The following is a 19,817-nucleotide window of genomic DNA, read 5'->3' as shown; positions in this document are numbered from 1 at the left end:
GCACTCAACCCTCTCTATACAACAAATGGACTCATAATGGCAGTCATGGGGCTGGATTTGTATGTCTTATCTCTTCAGAATCTCTCTCTTTCTATCTCTCACTTCTGATCTCTCTTTTTAGTGGGAAGCCTCCATTGTTAATTCTCCCACAGAGAAGCAGCATGGAGCTCTTGTGCATGTCAAGGTATCCCCCTACAATTCAGTATATTCTCAAGCGCAGCCAGAGACAGCTGTGCTAAGCTGATAATCAGGACAATAAGACTTATGTGGACATTGCTGACAAGGTATGGCAAAGATTCCAGAAAATCATATGGTGAATGCACAATTGCACATTGTTAGACTGAGCAGGGTCTGCATCCTGCTACTGTCATTATAGCCACCCTCGACCCTCTGTGATATGTAGTGTGCTTATCAGTAATATTAACTTTAATTTAAACTTCCTTTTTGGAATGCACACACTTTAATGACTGCTGCTTTAATGACTTCAATGCAATCAGCTCATATAGCCACTATTTGTCCACTACATGCTATATAATTAAAAAATGGCAACCCATCATGCAGAAATCCTCTACATGCATAAAATAACACAAATAAGCCTCCAAATTCTCAACAAAGAGACGATTTATTTTTCAATTCTCTGTTTTCATCTCTTTGCTTTGCTTACTTTCTCCCTTTTTCCCTTTCTCTCTTGACTCCCCCTAACAGAGTGTGTGCAGCCTCTGTCCCTCTCTAAATATTTATATGGAGTCCCGTAAAGGTGCTGGGCTCGTCCCAGGGGTAATTGGAGTTTTATTTGATGTGTATTGGACAGAGCAGCCCGGTTCTGGCGCCGGGCCCGGCCTCGACAAGGTACTGTATCTCTTCCCCGACACGTCAGGACAAAGTGACAGCAATAGCGTGGCATTTGCATAGCAGCTGTTTTCGCGAACACAACGTTTATTGGAATAATACCAGCCATTGCAATAAGCCATCTGTCGCATAGAGAAGAAAGATAAATGAAAAGGGAACTATTGTGAATACCCCCTCTAACAGTGGTGTGAGAGAAAGCAACGGGGTCAGTCTTTACTGTGTGTGTGTGTGTGCGTGTGCGTCAGTGAGCAGTGATACGGGGTGGTGAGAGTGTCTGGGGGAATCGGACTCAATTATTAATGACGCCTGGACCTTAATTTTGCAATTTATATTAAAAACAGTGAACTCCTGCAGGCGGCTTCTCAGGTAACCAGGCAATCAGTGGGAGTGATGATTACTTAACATTCCATTTCAATTCACCCAGAGATTTTATTAACATGGGCCCATTGTACTACAAGGCTAATCATCAAAAATTGTATGAGTGCATGCAGGAGTGTGTGTGTGTGTGTGTGTGTGTGTGTGTGTGTGTGTGTGTGTGTGTGTGTGTGTGTGTGTGTGTGTGTGTGTGTGTGTGTGCACACATCGTGTCTGAGAGATGGAGAGAGAGAGAGAAAAAAAGAATGAGAATATGAGTGCATGTGTAGGTGAATGAGCAATTGAATTTATTTTCAATTATGCTGACAGGCGACTGACTCATAGCAGACAGAACTGGTTTATCTAACACCCATTTGATGACATACTGTCAAAGCATTTTTGTACAAATTACTTTCTATTTTTGTTTACTCGAAGTAAGCTTCCCGTATCATATTTCTGCCAATGAAGCAAACAGAAGAAATAGATATAGAAATATCAAGAGATGAAACTCAATTGGACAATAAATAGCAACATATGCACCCTTGAGCTTCCGCAATTTTGGACGGAAGACCATGCAACCATGAGGCTAGTCTCTGCTAAAAATTGCCTTACAAAATTAAAACAAAATTCTTTCTACTCTTTTCTCATATGCTTAATGTCTCAACTGACCTGTTTTGAATGATGCAAAATATGATAAGTATGCATTCGTTTATAATTATCTAGGGGTCGAGGGTTGACTCACTTTAACTTAGTTGTTATATTTTAGTTTGTACTTTGTACATGAGGTTGGACTCAATATTAACCTATATGGGGTATGTTAAGTTAACTTTGTCCTTGCTAGAGCACCATGGTACTGTACAGTATGACGCAACTTTCGCTCAAATAACGACCTAGTTACAACTGTGTCTAGAAAGCGCTGTTGTTTGGTCGAAAATAGCAAGTTCCATCGTTCAAATCACTGTCCAGTGTTTTGACGTCATGCCAAAGATTGTTAAGGCGGAGCAAGATACTTCGTCGTAGTTCATGTCTATGGGCGCGAAATGGGGATCGAATCCTGTCTGCATAAAGAGGCGTGTCGATGACGTATTGACGAGCGTAAGTTGCAACCGGCCAACAGCAGCGGCAGAAATAACCGGCGCACACCTGATATAAGGTTGATTTTCTCCAGACTGGATTGCTCAAAAATGCTAAAAATGTACCTGAAATGTTCAGAAGGGTTTGAAGATCATGAAAATGTGCCCGAAATTCACATTCCTAACTCTATAGAACCAAGACCTTAGCATATGTGGTGAAATTCTGAGCTATGCCCATAGACTTCAATGGAGCAGTCGCTGCCTCTGCTCTGCATAAAGGGGGATTTTGACCCCCCCCCCCCCCTCGTGCGATCCGGGTTCCCGGAAGTGGCTCCTGATGAAATATCTTGCTCCGCCTTAACAATCTTTGGTTATGCTATTCACCCCTTGCAGACACGTGACTTAAGTCACGTGACGGCTCCATGCTGGACGGCAAAAAGATGGGAGACGGACGGCAAATTACATTATGTCATAAAGATTATGATGAACTGAACACCATTACTATAACATCTTTGTAGTTCAATGTATTGCTGTTTGGGGTCTGATAGTCAAAGACGATGCCAGTGGTGTTGTTAGATGAAATGGGTCATGATCGCAAATGTAAAGTTATTAAAACTGGTGGTAACAGCAAGGGGAGATAACGTTAGGTTAGGCTACTGTAATTAACATTATGGTAAATGAACACCCATAAGTATTTCTGGACTAAAATATTGCAAAGCGATTTGGTTACTTTATTTGTCTTGCTTTTATCAGTTGTAACATAGTAAAAACGTTAAGAATGTCATATCAGAACATGAAATAATAACTAGCTGCCACACTTAGAAGCTAGCTATTCTAGCTAACGTTTATCGTAGCTCATAGTGCTAGGGCTAATGTAACTCGTCAGTTTGTACGTTGCCCAGCGAATAAACTTACTTCTTACATGTCTTAAGTTAAAGAATTGAAAGAAATAGGAAATTAAAAAAAAACTTGAACGGTATTATCTGTTTACATTCAGATCTTGCCAAAGACTTTGCCTAAGTGCTATATGCTGTCCTGTTCAGAGTCTATGGTTGCTATAGCAACCGCTGCTGTGCTTCATACACTGAGGAGATAAGCATGTAATTGTGGTTGAAATACTCCCGAAACACAAAGAAAACAAACCAAAATATATCTATGCAAGAACATGGGATGTTGTTGTATTCCAAACAATAAGCCAACAGTCGTGGAAGGGCATTACTACGGTTAAATCTCACTATAATCTCCTAGCTGTGCGATATGTCCCATTACAACCCATTGCTTTGATTCGTGTTATTGCCGTCCACTAGGCTATTTTGCTGTGGCGCGAACAAAACGTGACGTCACTTGCAAGGGGTGAATAAGTTGATGGTTAAAAATGAGTCCACACATTCACTAGAACATCTATAGAGCTAGATCATAGTAATTATTGAGAATGCACAACCAACTTATTATGAATGTAAGAAAATGTTTCTGTTGTTTTTCCAATATTTTCTTAAAGGTGCTCTAAGCTATGTTACACGGTTTCTAAGTTAAAATCTTTTTTTGTCACATACACACACACGTTTGCAACACTCGCTAGCGTTTCGTTGTAAACTGATCCTGCTTCTCGCGATGTCTGAGACTTTGTTAGATTAAAGGTCGGCGGCAGTGGCGGAACAAGTCAGAGCCGGGCCGGGGGCGGGGCACATGCCCGGGCCCTTTATTAAACTCATCATAACATAATTTTACAACATACACATGCCCGCAATAGCGGGTCTTACAAGCGTCAGCGCCACGGAGAGCAACTATGTAATTTTGAAGTCCATCAAACGTACATAAAGTGTAACCAAGAGAACAACAACAAAAACATTAGGCTACATGACCCCTAATCATAAAACAACAATAATACGCAGCACTATTTGAAGGGCATACGACGAGCCTTGCGCTCCGTGAACTCATCCATGCTCTGTGTATGTCCATTTTCTTTGCTCTCTCATTCTCACATGGCAAGTCCACTCAGTCTCTCCTATCCCACTGTGCTCCTCAAGTGGTTTTTTAATGATCTTTAACTTGGAGAATGAGCGCTCAGAGGTTGCAACGGTGACGGGAAGAGTCAAAAATAAAATTATGGCGGTGCAAATCTCACTGAATACAGAAGTTACTGCTGGGTGGTTGCATTGGCGGAGCGAGGGGGTGGCTTCGGCTCAAGCCCCGAATCTCTTTTCAAAAGCCCCGAATCTTTTTTGTATGTGTTTTCAATTTCCAACTATTCTACTGAGCCTACTGAGCAAATATCCCTTACTTTCAAAGCCTAATATTGACAGATAACCTGATTTCCCACACGATGAGTTTAGGCAATGCCAGAGCCTAGATGTAGCGGTTTGCGTCATAAACCTGGCAGGAAAATTCAGAGCGGCGCAGTCAGTTAAACAGCAAGCCGGTAAGAAAAACTATTGTCAAGACATTAGGCAATTAGGCTACTGTACCCCGGAATACAAAAATAAACTTCAGAAAGACAGAACGTTTGTTGTATTCTGTAGTCTGTATTCTGTAGTCGCAATGACCGAATCAGTAGGCTAGATATAGCCTACCTTGTCAGTTGAGTTCGTTCAATTCATTTATTGTAGGCTAGTAGAAACGGAGATGTAACAAATATGAAACGGAGATGTAACGTGCCTATCGGCGGGATTTTGAACTTGCATGTTTCATGCATTTTAGGGCAAAAAATACCATGGGATTGATGTGTTCTCCATTTGAGGAACGTAATCAATTGCGGACGTGCACAGACAGCTCAGACACAGAGCGCATATAGGCCTAGGTTAGGCTACTTTCACTTTCTAGAGCGCATTCATTAGGCTACGTAAAAGATGCTTCATACCAAAACAACGATCACACATTATCAAATGTATCATGACGTGTTGTCACAAAGACTTAGGCTACTCTTACTCATTAGAACATCGAAACCAAAATCATCTACGTGCGAGTGTTCTCTCATTGACGCCTGTAGGAGACGATCCAATTTTGTAAATTTGCACGTGGTAAAGTTCAATATAAGAGTTAAAATAAAGCCAGTCATACAGCAGAACATTTTATTCAATATTTTACACCTACTAAATCATCAAAGTACATTTCAAAACTTTTCAGCAACCGTGAGTCATAACTCGTCCTGACTGGGGCAACCTATAAGCCTAATACGTCCCACTCTGCTGAAAATGATTGAAAAGAAACCGTTTGCATGATCTTAGCTCCTCCGGCCTTGTGCCGTGGGAGAGGCCCGTCCCACCTTAAACGTCCCACGACCAGTAGCGCGACAATGTGACGTCACAGAAGCGCCGTAACCATTTATACTCGCGCTGGTGGTCGCAACACTAGTTGCAATATTCTCCTGAACAGAGGTGTCGCTGTTGTGAAAAGACTAACATTAACTACTTACACAGCAGAAGAAGCTGCAGTAAGAAACACCAGTAGCTAGCCTCTGTGATGGTTGCTACTATTCACAACTACCATCATCATTATCATGTAGTTTCCAAGGTGTGTGCACAGGTAGATAGATAGATAGATAGATGGATATATAGATAGGTACTTTAGTCATCCCGAGGGAAATTTTAATAATTTAAACAGTTTAGTTAGCTGGCTAGCTAGCTAGCAGCTGGCTGAGTTTGTGTAATTTCCTGAAGTGGAAAGAGATTTTGTTCAGGCCTTAATAGATATCCTTTGTTTGAAAATAAATCGTTTCTATTCTTTCCTCTTAATTCCATGTGTTGCAACTCTCACTGGTAACTTTGTTAACTTATCCAGCAAACTATTAAAAATTCACGACTGTAACAAAACACTGCAACTCGCTTGCCCTCGAACTAGTCCATCTTCCTGTTTCCGCCTTGTCGCGCTCGTCTGAAAAAAAATGAGTGGTGCGCTACCTCGCGCTACACGGCCAAAACCCTGGCGCGCCAGAGAGATCTACGTCATTTTGACGTCACATTGTCGCGCTACCGGTCGGGTGCGTCAGGTATGTAGAAGCCATTACCCGGAGGTGGGGGAGGGGCGCCCTCGCACCGGGGGCGTGCCGCACCCCCGCAAGCTCCGCCCCTGGTCGGCGGGTAGGATACAACGAACGTGCAAGTGGGATATTCTTCCTACAGGCAGTAGGGGCGGGCGAGAGAGCCTTCATTCGCCCCGTAATGAGTCATTTAACCATATACCGACTTACGAAGATGATTAATTAACACGAAAATGTTGCCTGGTGTCCCTTTAATTGCAGCCTCTGCGCACACACATGCATTAATAAGTGGATGTTACGGACGACACAGTTGTGTCTAACCACCATCACATTATCTATCATTACACCCCTGTACTTAAGATGAATAAATCATCTAAATCTAAAATGTTATAATGAGTGAAATACTCATAGACCATACAATAGTAAGGTATGCATATAGAGGGTCAATCTAAGTATAAGTATATACTCTTTTGATCCCATGAGGGAAATTTGGTCTCTGCATTTATCCCAATCCGTGAATTAGTGAAACACTCTCAGCACAGATTGAACACACAGTGAGGTGAAGCACACACTAATCCCGATGCAGTGAGCTGCCTGCTACAGCGGCGGTCGGGGAGCAGTGAGAGCTTAGGTGCCTTGCTCAAGGGCACTTCAGCCATTCCTACTAGTCGGGGTTCGAACCGGCAACCCTCCGGTTACAAGTCCGAAGCGCTAACCAGTAGGCCACGGCTGTCAATGGTTACTCTCAACCTGTCGTTCCAACCGCCAAACTTTTTGTGATTGATCGTTGGAGCTACCCTTTCTAGAAACACCATATCCATAAACGACGACTATAGAAGTTAGCAAACGACCCTTTCTAGAACGTTTCAGGATAAATGCATGCTAGCCCAGCTCCTTAGCCACTATGCTACCACTGCACCATGATGTCATGCTGGCATATTAAAACCATATTTTATTCCAATTAGTATATATTTTGACCTTACACTGGCAAGGACACAAGGACATATTCAAACAACACTGTCAAAACCTGATAAGTAATATTTTAGTCATGTTGGAATGGAATGCATTTTATCATATTAACATAAGGATAGAAAATAAATGGCATTATCAGTCCACATGGAGCTAAAATACATAGGAAAGGGTGGACATGACAGAACATGGTCACTCACTTGAGGGTGATGCAGCCGGAACCGGAGGGAGGTGCTGTCCAGAACACCTGGATTCTGGTGCGTCTCCTGGGAGTACTCTCAGTCACAGCAGGCGGGCAGTTGGTCATGAACTGAGTGTCGTCCTCGTCGATGATCTGTGGAACAGCCATAAAGACACAGCCGCAGTGAGGGCACCATCAAAAATCGATGCCATGTACTTGTACGTGATGCGTCCATTCATTGGTGCTACAAAGTCAAGAGTTTAACTCTGGTTTAGGGATTCAAATAAAAGTGACAAAAGTTTGCATTCAGTCAGATATCCTCTGCTATTTCAAATAGCAAACTACATTACACTACACTACACTACAAACAAAGAATTGTGCTGGAAACTACATTATGACACTAACTCCAAATCAATTATGCATTGAGCAGGTCTGCTTTTCATAGTGATCATGATCATTTAGAGGGAGGATGCTTAACGTGCCAACAATTCAGTGCATTCTGTATTCTGCAATCACCCGCACTGTGTCACAGCCCAGCAATCTCCAGAGACGGGATCGATACTGCATTTCACAGTCACACAAGGCCAACTGTGCTCAAACACTCAAAATATTTGGTACGAACAAACACACACACACACACACACACACACACACATCCACAAATACCTTGGTATTGTATTATATTATATTGTATTGTATTGCATGTACCAGGGTCTCTGGATCGGCGCACTGTGAATCAGGAAAAAAAAAATGTTCCCTCAAGCAGTCCCTGAATCTGAGTAATTCTATTCAGACAGTTTTGTTCAAAATGCTATTCTTATTGAATCTTCCAGGTTCAGGAGACTTGTTCCCAAACATAAATAAAAAACGGAATGTTTTTCGCATGATGAAAGCACTCACTCATGCATGCAAGGCTTGTTGGTTTTTATTTAGTATGTAAAAGTTGTCTAAAGACATTTTAACTAATTTTAACAACAAATCCCGAGGTACCCACTCCCCACCACCTGATAATAAAATGGAGTATTTTGCAGTGATTTGTTAGCTTTTAATATATCCCCCAAACACCAATAGGACAACATAGGATGTTCTTCCACTACTTGTGCGATGAAAAACAACTGAACTTGCAGAATGAAGCTGAGACACAAAGCCATTTTCTACCGGCACAGAAAGGAAATTAGGGATTTTTCTCACTGACTCCCAGAGCGCTACTAACCTCCGTCAGAACTTTTTAGGCAGCGGCAGTTAAGTTCCCCGTATACCCAGTCCTGAATACGAAGCTAATAAAAGCCAGGCGCGATTACTAGCCCACTCATTCAAACTCGACCCCTGACCTCTTTGTGTGTCTGCCAGCTGTCCTCGCCGCTGTAATAACACTGACTCAACAGCTCTACTTTCCCAAGAACTAACACAAATATGTGGGTCACTTTTGTTTCTCACACACACAGAGAGAGAGAGAGAGAGAGAGAGAGAAAGAGAGAGAGAATGATATAGACACACACTCCCCTTTTCAATCTTACACAGAGACGAAAAAATTATAATCTTCTCCAAAGTGCCTTTTAGAATTAAAGCCTCTGTGCTGACGTGTCTGAGCTGTTTCAATTACGTTCACCCCGTTCCCCGGGCCCCCCGGAGCGTTGCCTTGGTCCGCCTCTCCACCGTGCAAACACACACACACACACATACACACACACACACACACTGGGGCCGGGATAATTACTTTCTCTCCTGTGCATCACCAGCAGCTTCAAGAGTTTCACTGAAAACACTGTGTTCTTCTTACTGAGAATGAGCTATTCCTGTCAATCAAATTGCCATCCTCAACATACAATGTGACCGCATAATTTTTGGGGCAGCCTTGGCCTACTGGTTAGCGCTTCGGACTTGTAACCGGAGGGTTGCCGGTTCGAACTCCAACCAGTAGGAACGGCTGAAGTGCCCTTTGAGCAAGGCACCTAACCCCTCACTGCTCCCCGAGCGCCGCTGTTTTTAGCAGGCAGCTCACTGTGCAAGGATTAGTGTATGCTTCACCTCACTGTGTTCACTGTGTGCTGAGTGTGTTTCACTAATTCACGGATTGGGATAAATGCAGAGACCAAACTTCCCTCACGGGATCAAAAGAGTATATATACTTATACTAGGTCAATTTGTTCCTAGCAGGGGCACTCATTCTGGCTGTGGGCATGGTGGATGGGGGTCTGGGGTGCAATTGTTGTCATGTGCTAAAGTGGCTGTCATATCTGAAAGGCGGGCAGCCGGCCAGGAAGTGGAGTAGAGTGGGGAAGGCAGCGGCGAGGAGCAGTGCGGAGCAGAGTGAGGCAGAGTGGAGCGTCTGGCATGACAAAGCGTCTCATCTCGGGCTCGGCTGGCTCCTGCCTTGGCTCGTCGTTTCCCAGTGAGGTTAGGAGTGCTGGGGAGAGCAGGGGCGGAGGGATTTGGTAGGATGTGCACTGACGTTGTCATGCCCACACAGCTGCCTCCGTCCACTCTCCCAGGTGACAGAGTTGAACACAGTCTCCCGCCACAGGCCCAACATACTTGGGGATGCCCCCACCCCCCCCCCACACACACACACACACACACACAAATACAGCCCCACTCATCACCCCTCCTGAAGGGATTAGGGTGGGATGGCTTGACTGGTGCTGAAGCAGATCCTCCCTCCCTCTCTCTCTCTCTCTCTTTCTCTCTCTCTCTTCTTCCCAGAAGGAACGAGATAGCATATATAGTATATTTATATAGTATATTTAGTTTTTTAGTTTCTTATCTTCTACTGTCTCTATTGTACAGTGGAGTTTTGTTATATGTATATACTTATATTTACTCTGAGGCCTTGAATTTCCCCTTGGAGATCAATAAAGTATCTATCTATCTATCTATCTATCTATCTATCTATCTATCTATCTATCTATCTATCTATCTATCTACAGTATCTATCTATCTATCTATCTATCTATCTAGCATGGTCAGGTGATGAGAAAGCCCTTTCCCCACACCGGACGCGCTTTTTGAGTGGCATCCCTGATTTCTGTGGGGAAGGCGCGAGGCAGAGGAGCTTCAGAGCAGCATGGCGCGGTGCAGCACGGCACAACACGGTGCCCCTCTGAGTAGGCATGGCTGCTTTCGGGCACGGCTTTGATTTGGCATTCAGCAGTCTTGAGAGGCCAAACAAACAACCGTTTCCGCATATAACTCTGAATGAGGTTGAGCAGGGGGGAGCAGGGTAGCCGTGACTCATTTACATTACAGTCAATTCAGAGAGAGAGAGAGAGATGCAGTTCACTGACTGAGAGAGAGAGAGATGCAGTTCACTGACTGAGAGAGAGAGATGCAGTTCACTGACTGAGAGAGAGAGAGATGCAGTTCACTGACTGAGAGAGAGAGAGATGCAGTTCACTGACAGAGAGAGAGATGCAGTTCACTGACTGATAGAGAGATGCAGTTCACTGACTGACTGATGTTCTTCTGCATATTTTTTTCCAGCAATTCCAATGGGAAAGTTTAGCAATTATTCACATTTTGGGGAGTGACATGCACAGAGGTGGAGAACTGTTCTCTCACAGTTTCACCTCCAAGCATCATTATTATCCAGGCCTTCAAGATACCTTTACCAGATGCCTACAGGCCGGTATAACCACCAGTAACAAAGGTTCTGTCAGTTTTTAAATTTCAGTAAAGATAAAAATGAAAGGACTTCAGTATCATAAACGTGTTTCAAATTAGTATTTGTATCATACTACTAATAATAATAATAATAGTATACACAAGTCAACAACCAGGAAACCAAAGTGTTCTTTTCAGAGCTTGAGGTGTGACTTGTGGGACACTCTGCACAGCTCAGTCTGTGTCCTACAGCTCATCTTCAAGGCTGCAGAGGCAAGTTTGGATCATCAGCTGTGGGGGTTTGTGCCCAAAATCAGACAGAGAAAATACAGGGCTTCCCTTCTTAAGCCTACCCACATCTGGATGGTATACATGTTCACTGTGCCCTTGTTCTGTTTAAATCAATACCTACAGGAATTTAGTCATTTCAAACTCACTTAATTCTCCAGTGGTTCTAAAACTTAGAACATACGTTCAAAGCCTATTTAACCAACAGTTTATTTACATCTGTCTCTAGATGAACAATAATGTATTGTGGGTATTTCCCTGTGCGCATATACACAATGAAACCAATAGGATCCTACTCCTGTTAATTGTGAGATTGCGCAGTTATTCCCACTTGGGGGTGGGGGTTCTTTAGTGACCAGGGCCATGGCTGCAGTGCAGGCACATCACCATTCTGCTTAGCATCTTTTGCTCGGCTGTCACAGAGGCGCTGAGCCCACTTGCCCCTCACACACATAGCACGGCTGTCATGCCTCCCTGACTGCCATACATGACATCACAGTTGTCACTGCACTTTGTCTTCAAGCCACCTCATATATTCTGCTTCAGGCATTTTTCATTTGGTCTGTCAAACAAAGTGGCATGGTATTTGAGATTGGGGAGTCAACAATACACACAAAACACTACAGGGGGGGGGGGGGGGGGGGTGCGGGGCACTTAGGCCATTTCTGTCCAAGAAATGATGACTAAAACGGCACAGGACTTCACGTCAGCAGGCATTAATATAAAGTTCTGCCTGAATAAAGAAATGCCTGTCAGGAACCTGAGACTGCTGTGCAGCTGCTGTGCTCATGTCATCATGTAGGCTACAACCTACATTTTCAATCAGTCCCATACATTCAATCAGTCCCAGTCCTATACATTATTTTTACTAAACAAATTGCAGAGCAGGTCACACACAAAGGAAAGTCATTCCTCTAAGTATATATTGACATCGAGCATTCCAGCTGGATTTCCTCCTCGCCATGGCAACCCCAGGGCAACCCAGAGAGCTCCGCTGAGAGTGGCCCCAGACTGTAAATCTTTAATACGACCAATAAAACGCGTTGACACGCACCCCACAACTGCTCCTTAAAACAACAGCTCTGTCTCCAAGTTAGATCAGAGCAAGTTCAGCACCCAGACATTGCTCTATTGCACTTTCACTTTTTTACATCTCCTAAAAAGCTCTAAATTGAAATTGTAAACCATGCAAAGCTTTTTTGGTCTCACAAAGTGATAAGGGGATATTGGTGTAAAACTGTTTGTTTTGAACATGATGCCAGACACATTCTAGGAGCGAGGCCAAACAATTTAAAAGAGGAACAGTGGATGTTCATTAAGTTTTTATATCCTAATCAGCACTTCAGCTGGCAGTGGTCTTTTTCGTTGTTCTGCACACCAGCTCTAGTAAGAATACATCCAAAATGTATTCTGCTTGTTGGTTCCATAGAACTGGAACAGCGTAATACCAGAAAATACAGGCAATTTTTCCTTCATGAGTAGTCAATACACAAGAGATTTTCCTCTGATTTTGACAGAGTGTTCCCGTAATATTTTGAGACAACATTTGATTGGAACAACACTGATAACCATTCATGGGTAGGGTTTTCTTCTGAATACATTATAGGATGCTGCAAACACACTTTTTGGAATGCTTGCCTTTGGCCTGGTTGACTTGTTACATGAGTAAACTTAAGGCACTAGTTCCATAAACATTCAACGCCCACTGAGAGGGAGAACTCTCCTTTCCATCCAGCAGGAACTAAGAGAAAACAAAAATAGAGGCCATTTCCTATCTCAGCAAGCAGTCGGCATGTCTGGACACAAACAAACACTCCTGTGTTTTTATGCATATGACAGTTCATTGCATGCTTTGTACTTTGAGTTTATGGCCAAACACCCAAAGGCATAACATAACATCAGTAGGGTGTGCTTGTTTCATAGCATCTGATGACATAAAAGTTGGAGCATATGCCATATGTCTCTTACCTGGAAACTGCCTGCATAATCATCATCACGCAGCCCCTCTCTTCCCTCTCTCAGGGCTACCAGTATAAAGCCCCGGAAAAATGCTGGGCTGGTGGCAAGCAAACTCACTAGAAAGAAAGAAGAGGGAGAAGATGGCTGAGCAGATATATAGGTCAGATATGACAGAGATGTGTGCTGCATAAAAGGGTTGCCCTCCCAGGTGTGTCAAAACCAGCAGCTAACTGTCTGGACACCGCTGGAGAAATTCTTAAGAACTCTTAAGCTTTTGTGCTCCCTAAGAGTGCATTCAATCCTCTGGCACGACTCCTTCAGGAAAAGCATGTAGAATCATGCTGAAGAGGCCACGCGTGACACACCTGAAGGTAAATACGCAGCTGAATCCAGTGCTCGGTAGGCAAGTCATTCCATCCACCCCTTAACCACTGCACCTGGGTGGGTTCACGTTCAGGTTCAGCGGCAATCACATGAGATGCCACTCTTCCACAGGCAGTTATTTCAGGACTCAAAAGAGTGAGCGAAGTCTCGAAAGAGGTGTCTGCATGTTTGTTCTCCGCCTGCTCTAATAATGCTACATGCACAAATTAGTGAAGTGTGTGCAATAAAGGAAACGCATGGCCGTTTATCCCATGTTAATAGTCCATGTCAGCATGTTTAATAACACAACAGGGTCGTTTAAACAGACAACTTAGAGACATTGCAATAACACCATTAATAGGCTAATCAGTGTATTTTAATTTGCATATCATGCCTGCGTGTATTTGTATCAATGCTACTTGGTTTCTGGTCTTGTGTACATTATGTTGGTGCCAAGGAAAGTAACGTGCGCACACTGCCTTACTGGATACGTACTCTCTGTGGAAGTAAACTAGCCTACTAACTTTGTTTAGTACCCATCTCAATGCAGATTCATTACATGTCTCTGTTCCATTACTTTTGCTATATGGTGCCTTTAAAACGGTATGTTGTTTCTAACGAAATGGTTTTGGAATTGTGCTCACTTCTATAACATTTTGAAGTTTACTCTTAGATTTATCAAATAAAACAGCGCACGTCTCGCGATTTATTGCACCTTACCTCTATATGTACTCCCAGGTTGGTAATGTTCAGGATCTCCTTCAATCCGTAGCCGAAACTCATGATGGCCATCCTTGCGAGTGCCCTGAGTCTGAGCCCGCTGAATCCTGCTACAATAGCCATCAGATTTCCCCGATCTCTCCGCCAATTCGTCTGTAAAGGCGAATGCGTTGCGCACAAAACTGGACAACACGTACAGCACAAGCAAGGTAAAGCGACACATCCTCATCATTGCTACTTTGACTGTACTTGCTTTTCAGTCCCTTGCAGCGAAATGGATTCGATCTCTTGTACGCACACAAAACCGGTCAGAAAGAAATACCAACTGCAGAAGAAAAGACCAAACTTGACTGTTTGGTGTGAGTCCATTCACTCAGCAGGAGACGGCTGGGGTAGAAGGACAAGACCCATGCCCGCGCTGAGAGGTCCCTTTGACTGATGAACCCACTGCTGAAGTGTGTGGGCTATAGAGTAAGGAGCGCGCGATGTTGACTTAAGCGCGGTGTCATTCACAAGCATTCAGGAAATAGCCAAACGGATGGGAGCGCACAAGCAGCAGCTGTCTCCCTCGTACCAAGCGGAGGGAGAGCGAAAGGGAAGAGGTATAGCCAGCAGACTTAAACAAACCCCCAGACATTCCTGCCAGTGTCTCTTATGAAGACGAGCGCTTTGACATTCTAATTGAAAGCAGGGAGTTGCCAGCCAATGGTTTCGCAACCGTTATCCGAACCAGGGGAAGTGTAAGACACAAGGGGGACAAAAGTTTCAAAAATGTTAACATTTATTTATTGATCAATGAGAAAATCAATATTGTTTTAACTAACGAAAGAAGTAAGTTTATTTCAATCTACGTTTTACTGCATTAGACCCAATTAAAATTGGATTAGATGGCGATGCCACATGTTTCATTGCGTACACAGTCGATTTCCGCAACGGAGTCAATGTAGGAACCACGCTGACCACTTAGCCTATGGGTCTTTCAATAAAACGCTAGACCGGTAGATGTCACCAAGAGTATCCCGGCCGTCAGCTCATATGACCTCCAGCCAGAGGCAGCAAAAGAGATGCTCGGTTTGTTCCTTGAATGTAATAATAAAATGGTCTGAGAGTAACTCTTTTTTTCAAGGGCGGTAAGACCATTCATACCTTTTCAGTTTATTCTATTTTATTGAATTTTCTCTTGAAACCAGATTTGTTTCAAATGTATCATAGATGAGGATAATTGCAACAATTATTATTCTTTTTAAAATTGATGCTTAACACACACAGTACAATATTTACATAAAAAGTACAGCAGTTCAAACTTGCAACAATAATGGCAATGATAGCTGCTCTCAGAGCCATAGAGAGATAATTTTCTCTCTGTTTTCTCTATCACCCTGGCTGTTTTTAAGCAGCGCAACATGCACATTTTGCATTGGTGCATCGTGGATTCTTAGGTAAAAAAATGTTTTCTAGGCTATTTTCAAGTTCCAACCGATTTTGCGTCTACACCGATCTGAAATAAAATAAGTATAGGCGATACTTCAGACATCATTCCCTGCTGTCAATATGTAGCTGGCACATTCGTCAATATTTAGTGTGTTCTTTTGCCTCTGTTTTAGACATTGTAAGCCAGACTGAAGGTTATCTTATCAGCATGCTGATAGGAGAACAGATCTAACAGGTGCTTATCAACCCCATCTCACATAATCAGAACATTGTCCTCTGACTGATAGAGGGGATTGTTATTAGCCTGTCTTCAGAAGGCAAACAAATGGCTTAACCCTTCATATCTGACACAGTTGTCTCCAAATCTGTCATCTGCAATTGGTGTAAATGAAATGAATTACTCTGTCAACATTCTTGCATCTGTGAGGTTGGGACTTTTTTAGTCCCCACAGAGGCCTTGTAAAAAGAGACTAATTCCGCTTTTGTAGTGGGGACAGAAGCCTTCTTCTAGGCCTCTGTGCCTGAATGCATTAGGGCTGCATTAGAGAGGGTTCACTCCAGTCAGACGGTCCCTCATCTGTGATGTGGGTGCCCTCTTGTAAGTTTGTACACATTGGGAACAACCCCCCTCTCTCTCTATCCTTGCTTTCCCCCTCTGGCTCCAGACCATAAATCGAAAACGTGAAAGCTTGCATCACCCTCTGGCAGATGGGCCCACCAATTCACCCATAACATTTCTCAAGTGACTGTCCCTATTATGTACCCCACAACAACGTAAAATATCAAACTTTTAGATGTATACGTGCATTATATTAGGTATTGCCTACATACAGTACATCTAATACATGTTATTGTTATTTTAGATATACAGTATATTTTCATGTTTTACCACATGCATCTATCTGTCCATTATAATGTAGATGACTGACCACTCCCTGGGAGTGTGTTCCACCCATAGTTTCCACCCCAAAACTGGCCTGTAGCCTTAGCTGCAGTCTCAGACAGACTAGTATAATAACAACAGTGCCATTTAAATAATAGGTGCAATCTGAAGTCACACAGACAAAATTGCAGGTTATCACACATATTACCAACACACACAATCACACATGCACTGAAAGAGAGAGAGAGAGAGAGAGAGAGAGAGAGAGGTGGAGGAAGAGGGATATGTACTGTACACCCACGGATGGAGGGAAAGAGAGGAGGTGAGAGGAAGAAGAACGAGCAAAAGCCAATGTGTGCCAACATACTATCAGAGCGCATCCAGTGGGTGGTCATCCAGCATTATCAATACAACACAAACAATGTACACCTACAAAAAGCTGAAAACATGACAGATTCAGGTCAGCATGACATAAGGTATAGCAGACGAAAACAACCATTTATTGTGGAGGAAAAAACAGCTCTTCTTTCTACATTAACAGAGCCTGAATAATGGGTTTTTAAAGGCTGGGTGACTGTTTTAAACTTCCTGTTGTTCAGTATTTACTGTATATGCTTCACTCCTCCTGAGAGCAGGAAATGCTGCTGACTGCACGTTTACTGATTGCACTGTGGCAACAGAAGATACATGAAAAGCCTCTAACAGCACCACCATTAGCTGCTTTGAGAGAAAGGGCTGTGTTTGATGACAAGATGTAAGTTTAACATTTTAAAAAGACCGTTTAAAAATAAAAGAGATTTGAGATAGGGCCTGCATGAATGATGCAACATGAAGTTGTTGTTGCTTTTGAATTTGGTCTAGACAATTTGCTGTGAGCTTTGAAGTATTGTCGTTGTCATGGTACTGATTAAAATGTATAATTTGGCAAATCGGCATACTGAGTAACACTTTATGACATACAAAAAGAGAGGGTGATAATGATTAATTTAATAGCCATTTAATTTAATAGCCACAAGTCAATATTTTAGGATATTCCACATTTTTCACATATTCGTGATATCTTGAGTAAATCTCTGTGAAATCTGTGAGGCCTTAGGAAATGCCCAGACATACTGGGTTCAGAGGAGTTTGAGTAAGCACAGAAGTGCTTTTACAGTTTAGATACACTTTGTTGCCATTTACACATACATCTATTCTGGAAAGGGAAAAAAATAATGAAATAGACAAAGATCTGGGACTTCACATCAAATTTTGATTACACATTTTTATGGGCCCCCAGCACCAGATGAAAACTTTGTCTAAAATCTCAGGTGTAAAAAATCTCCCATATATATGTTAATCACTTGCAGCATCAGCAGAGTTTGAACAACTTGTAATCCAGGGGCCAGAGAGGAGCCAACAGGGCTGAGTTTCCCCACCGATATTTTCCCTTTCTCTCTCTCTTGCACACACACACACACACACACACACACACACACACACACACACACACACATATATGCACACACATACACACACACGTGCACATGCGCACGCACACAAACACACATACACACACACACATATACTGTACACATGCACATACAGAAAAATATTCAAAATACTCAACATACACACACACACACACACACACACACACATAACATGGATACACATATACAGTCTACGCTATATCTATATACTCACGCACAAACAAACAAACAGGCTTTCTCTCTGCAATGTTTGCTCAAACAAATAGCTTTGATCCCTCCAGTATTTCAGACTACTCTGAGAAAGGTCTTTGCATTGTTTGCTGGTTTAAGCAGCTCCTCTGATCAGATTTGATGGAGCAATGAGAGACTTCTTCGGCAGGTTGACAGCTGGCCAAGCTGAACCTTCTCTCTCGACTGCTGACGGTGCAGTGTGATATTCCTGACTTCCTCCTGTTTCGCCTTTGATCAATTCTAACTAACTTTGCAAAGTGTCCTCCTTGTCATTTTTTCCAGCTGAGTAATTCCTGGCGAATGCAAGCTGTAGACCTTCATGACAGGTCGGATTCTGCAAATGTGTTTTGAGATGTTTCAGCCCTGAATATTTAATATCCTCCCATCCAATCATTTGCCATGTAGATCCAGACAATGTCCTCTTCCACAGATTCCCTCGCAGAGGGGAGCTTCCACTTGGAAATTTCCCATCAAACTGAGAATTGCTGCAATAGGCCTACGCTCTTCCACTCCCAGTCCAACTTTCTGGTTGCTCATATAGCCTAGTATGTGGTGTTTAGCAACCTGTGGCATGACAATGTGATATGACTGAGGTTAATTTCATGATTCAAATCATATTCAAAATGAAGGCGAGATGAGTTATATAACCTGTAATTGCATATTTAAAATCCAATGTAGCACTATTAATTCACCACCATCATTCTTTGAAGGTAGAGTTGTTTTATGTTGAGCTGGAGAGAGATATGCCCAAGTGGAGGATGCCTGCTGTGTATTACATCAGAGAGATAGCCACTGGCAAACATCTTAGCCTGAGAACAGGACTGCTACTTAGAGCCACTGAGATACACTCCTTAATGTTTATGCAATTTAAAAAAAGGAAAAATGTTGTGATATATCTAATGTTGTCCGCTGATCATTTTATCCTGATTCATGATATTGGTACTGCTTATAGTCTATTCCTTGATCACAGCCATGTAAGAGCTCTGAACGTAACATGTATGACAAATATCCCAGTCATTGTTGAATAGTGATTGTTGGTCTTGTACATATGAAAAATGTACAAAGTACAGTGTAAACCTACCTTACTGACATATGAAACAGGCTAGGATGTAGCATGTTATGACAACAGTCTTTAGTAGCTAATTGTGCTATTGGTAAGTCTGATATAATATTCTCATCTAAAACAGCACCAGGTAAATAATTGAAGCTCTTTAGGATGTCACATCACCAGAGGTACCATAGACTTCAAAAGGTGTTTCAGAAAGATGTCCCATGACAGTGTAACCCTCACAATAATATATTTGGGAAAGAAATGGCCCTTGAAGTGATGCAGTTGAAAAGTAAACTTTGCATCAGAGTCAATGAGAGAAGCTACAGTATTGTGATGTTGACACCATTTGGAATTCATTGGAATTTAATTATAATGTACTTTCTTAAGTCATTTAATCTAATGTAGAAATAATTTAAG

The 19,817-nt window shown here is 42.6% G+C and overlaps 1 protein-coding gene across 3 annotated transcripts in view; it reads right to left on the bottom strand.

The window, feature by feature from the left end:
* The window catches only part of spon1b (spondin 1b), a 71,240-nt gene extending 56,267 nt beyond the window's left edge, over positions 1–14,973 (bottom strand). For 2 of the 3 annotated variants that reach the window (XM_042110723.1, XM_042110725.1), the window contains exons 1-3: positions 14,333–14,973; positions 13,259–13,365; positions 7,422–7,555 (exon numbers count right to left, since the gene is read on the bottom strand). In XM_042110723.1, coding sequence (XP_041966657.1) covers positions 7,422–7,555; positions 13,259–13,365; positions 14,333–14,564 — 473 coding nt within the window. In that variant the 5' untranslated portion in view covers positions 14,565–14,973. The remainder of the gene's footprint in view (positions 1–7,421; positions 7,556–13,258; positions 13,366–14,332) is intronic. The other variant, XM_042110724.1, reaches the window with a different exon arrangement.
* Between the last annotated feature and the right edge of the window lie 4,844 nt (positions 14,974–19,817).

The sequence above is a fragment of the Alosa sapidissima genome, chromosome 11, assembly GCF_018492685.1.
Source record: "Alosa sapidissima isolate fAloSap1 chromosome 11, fAloSap1.pri, whole genome shotgun sequence".
Classification (NCBI taxonomy): domain Eukaryota; kingdom Metazoa; phylum Chordata; class Actinopteri; order Clupeiformes; family Clupeidae; genus Alosa; species Alosa sapidissima.
The sequence above is the reverse complement of the archived record's forward strand: the minus strand, read 5'-3'. Positions and strand labels throughout refer to the sequence as shown.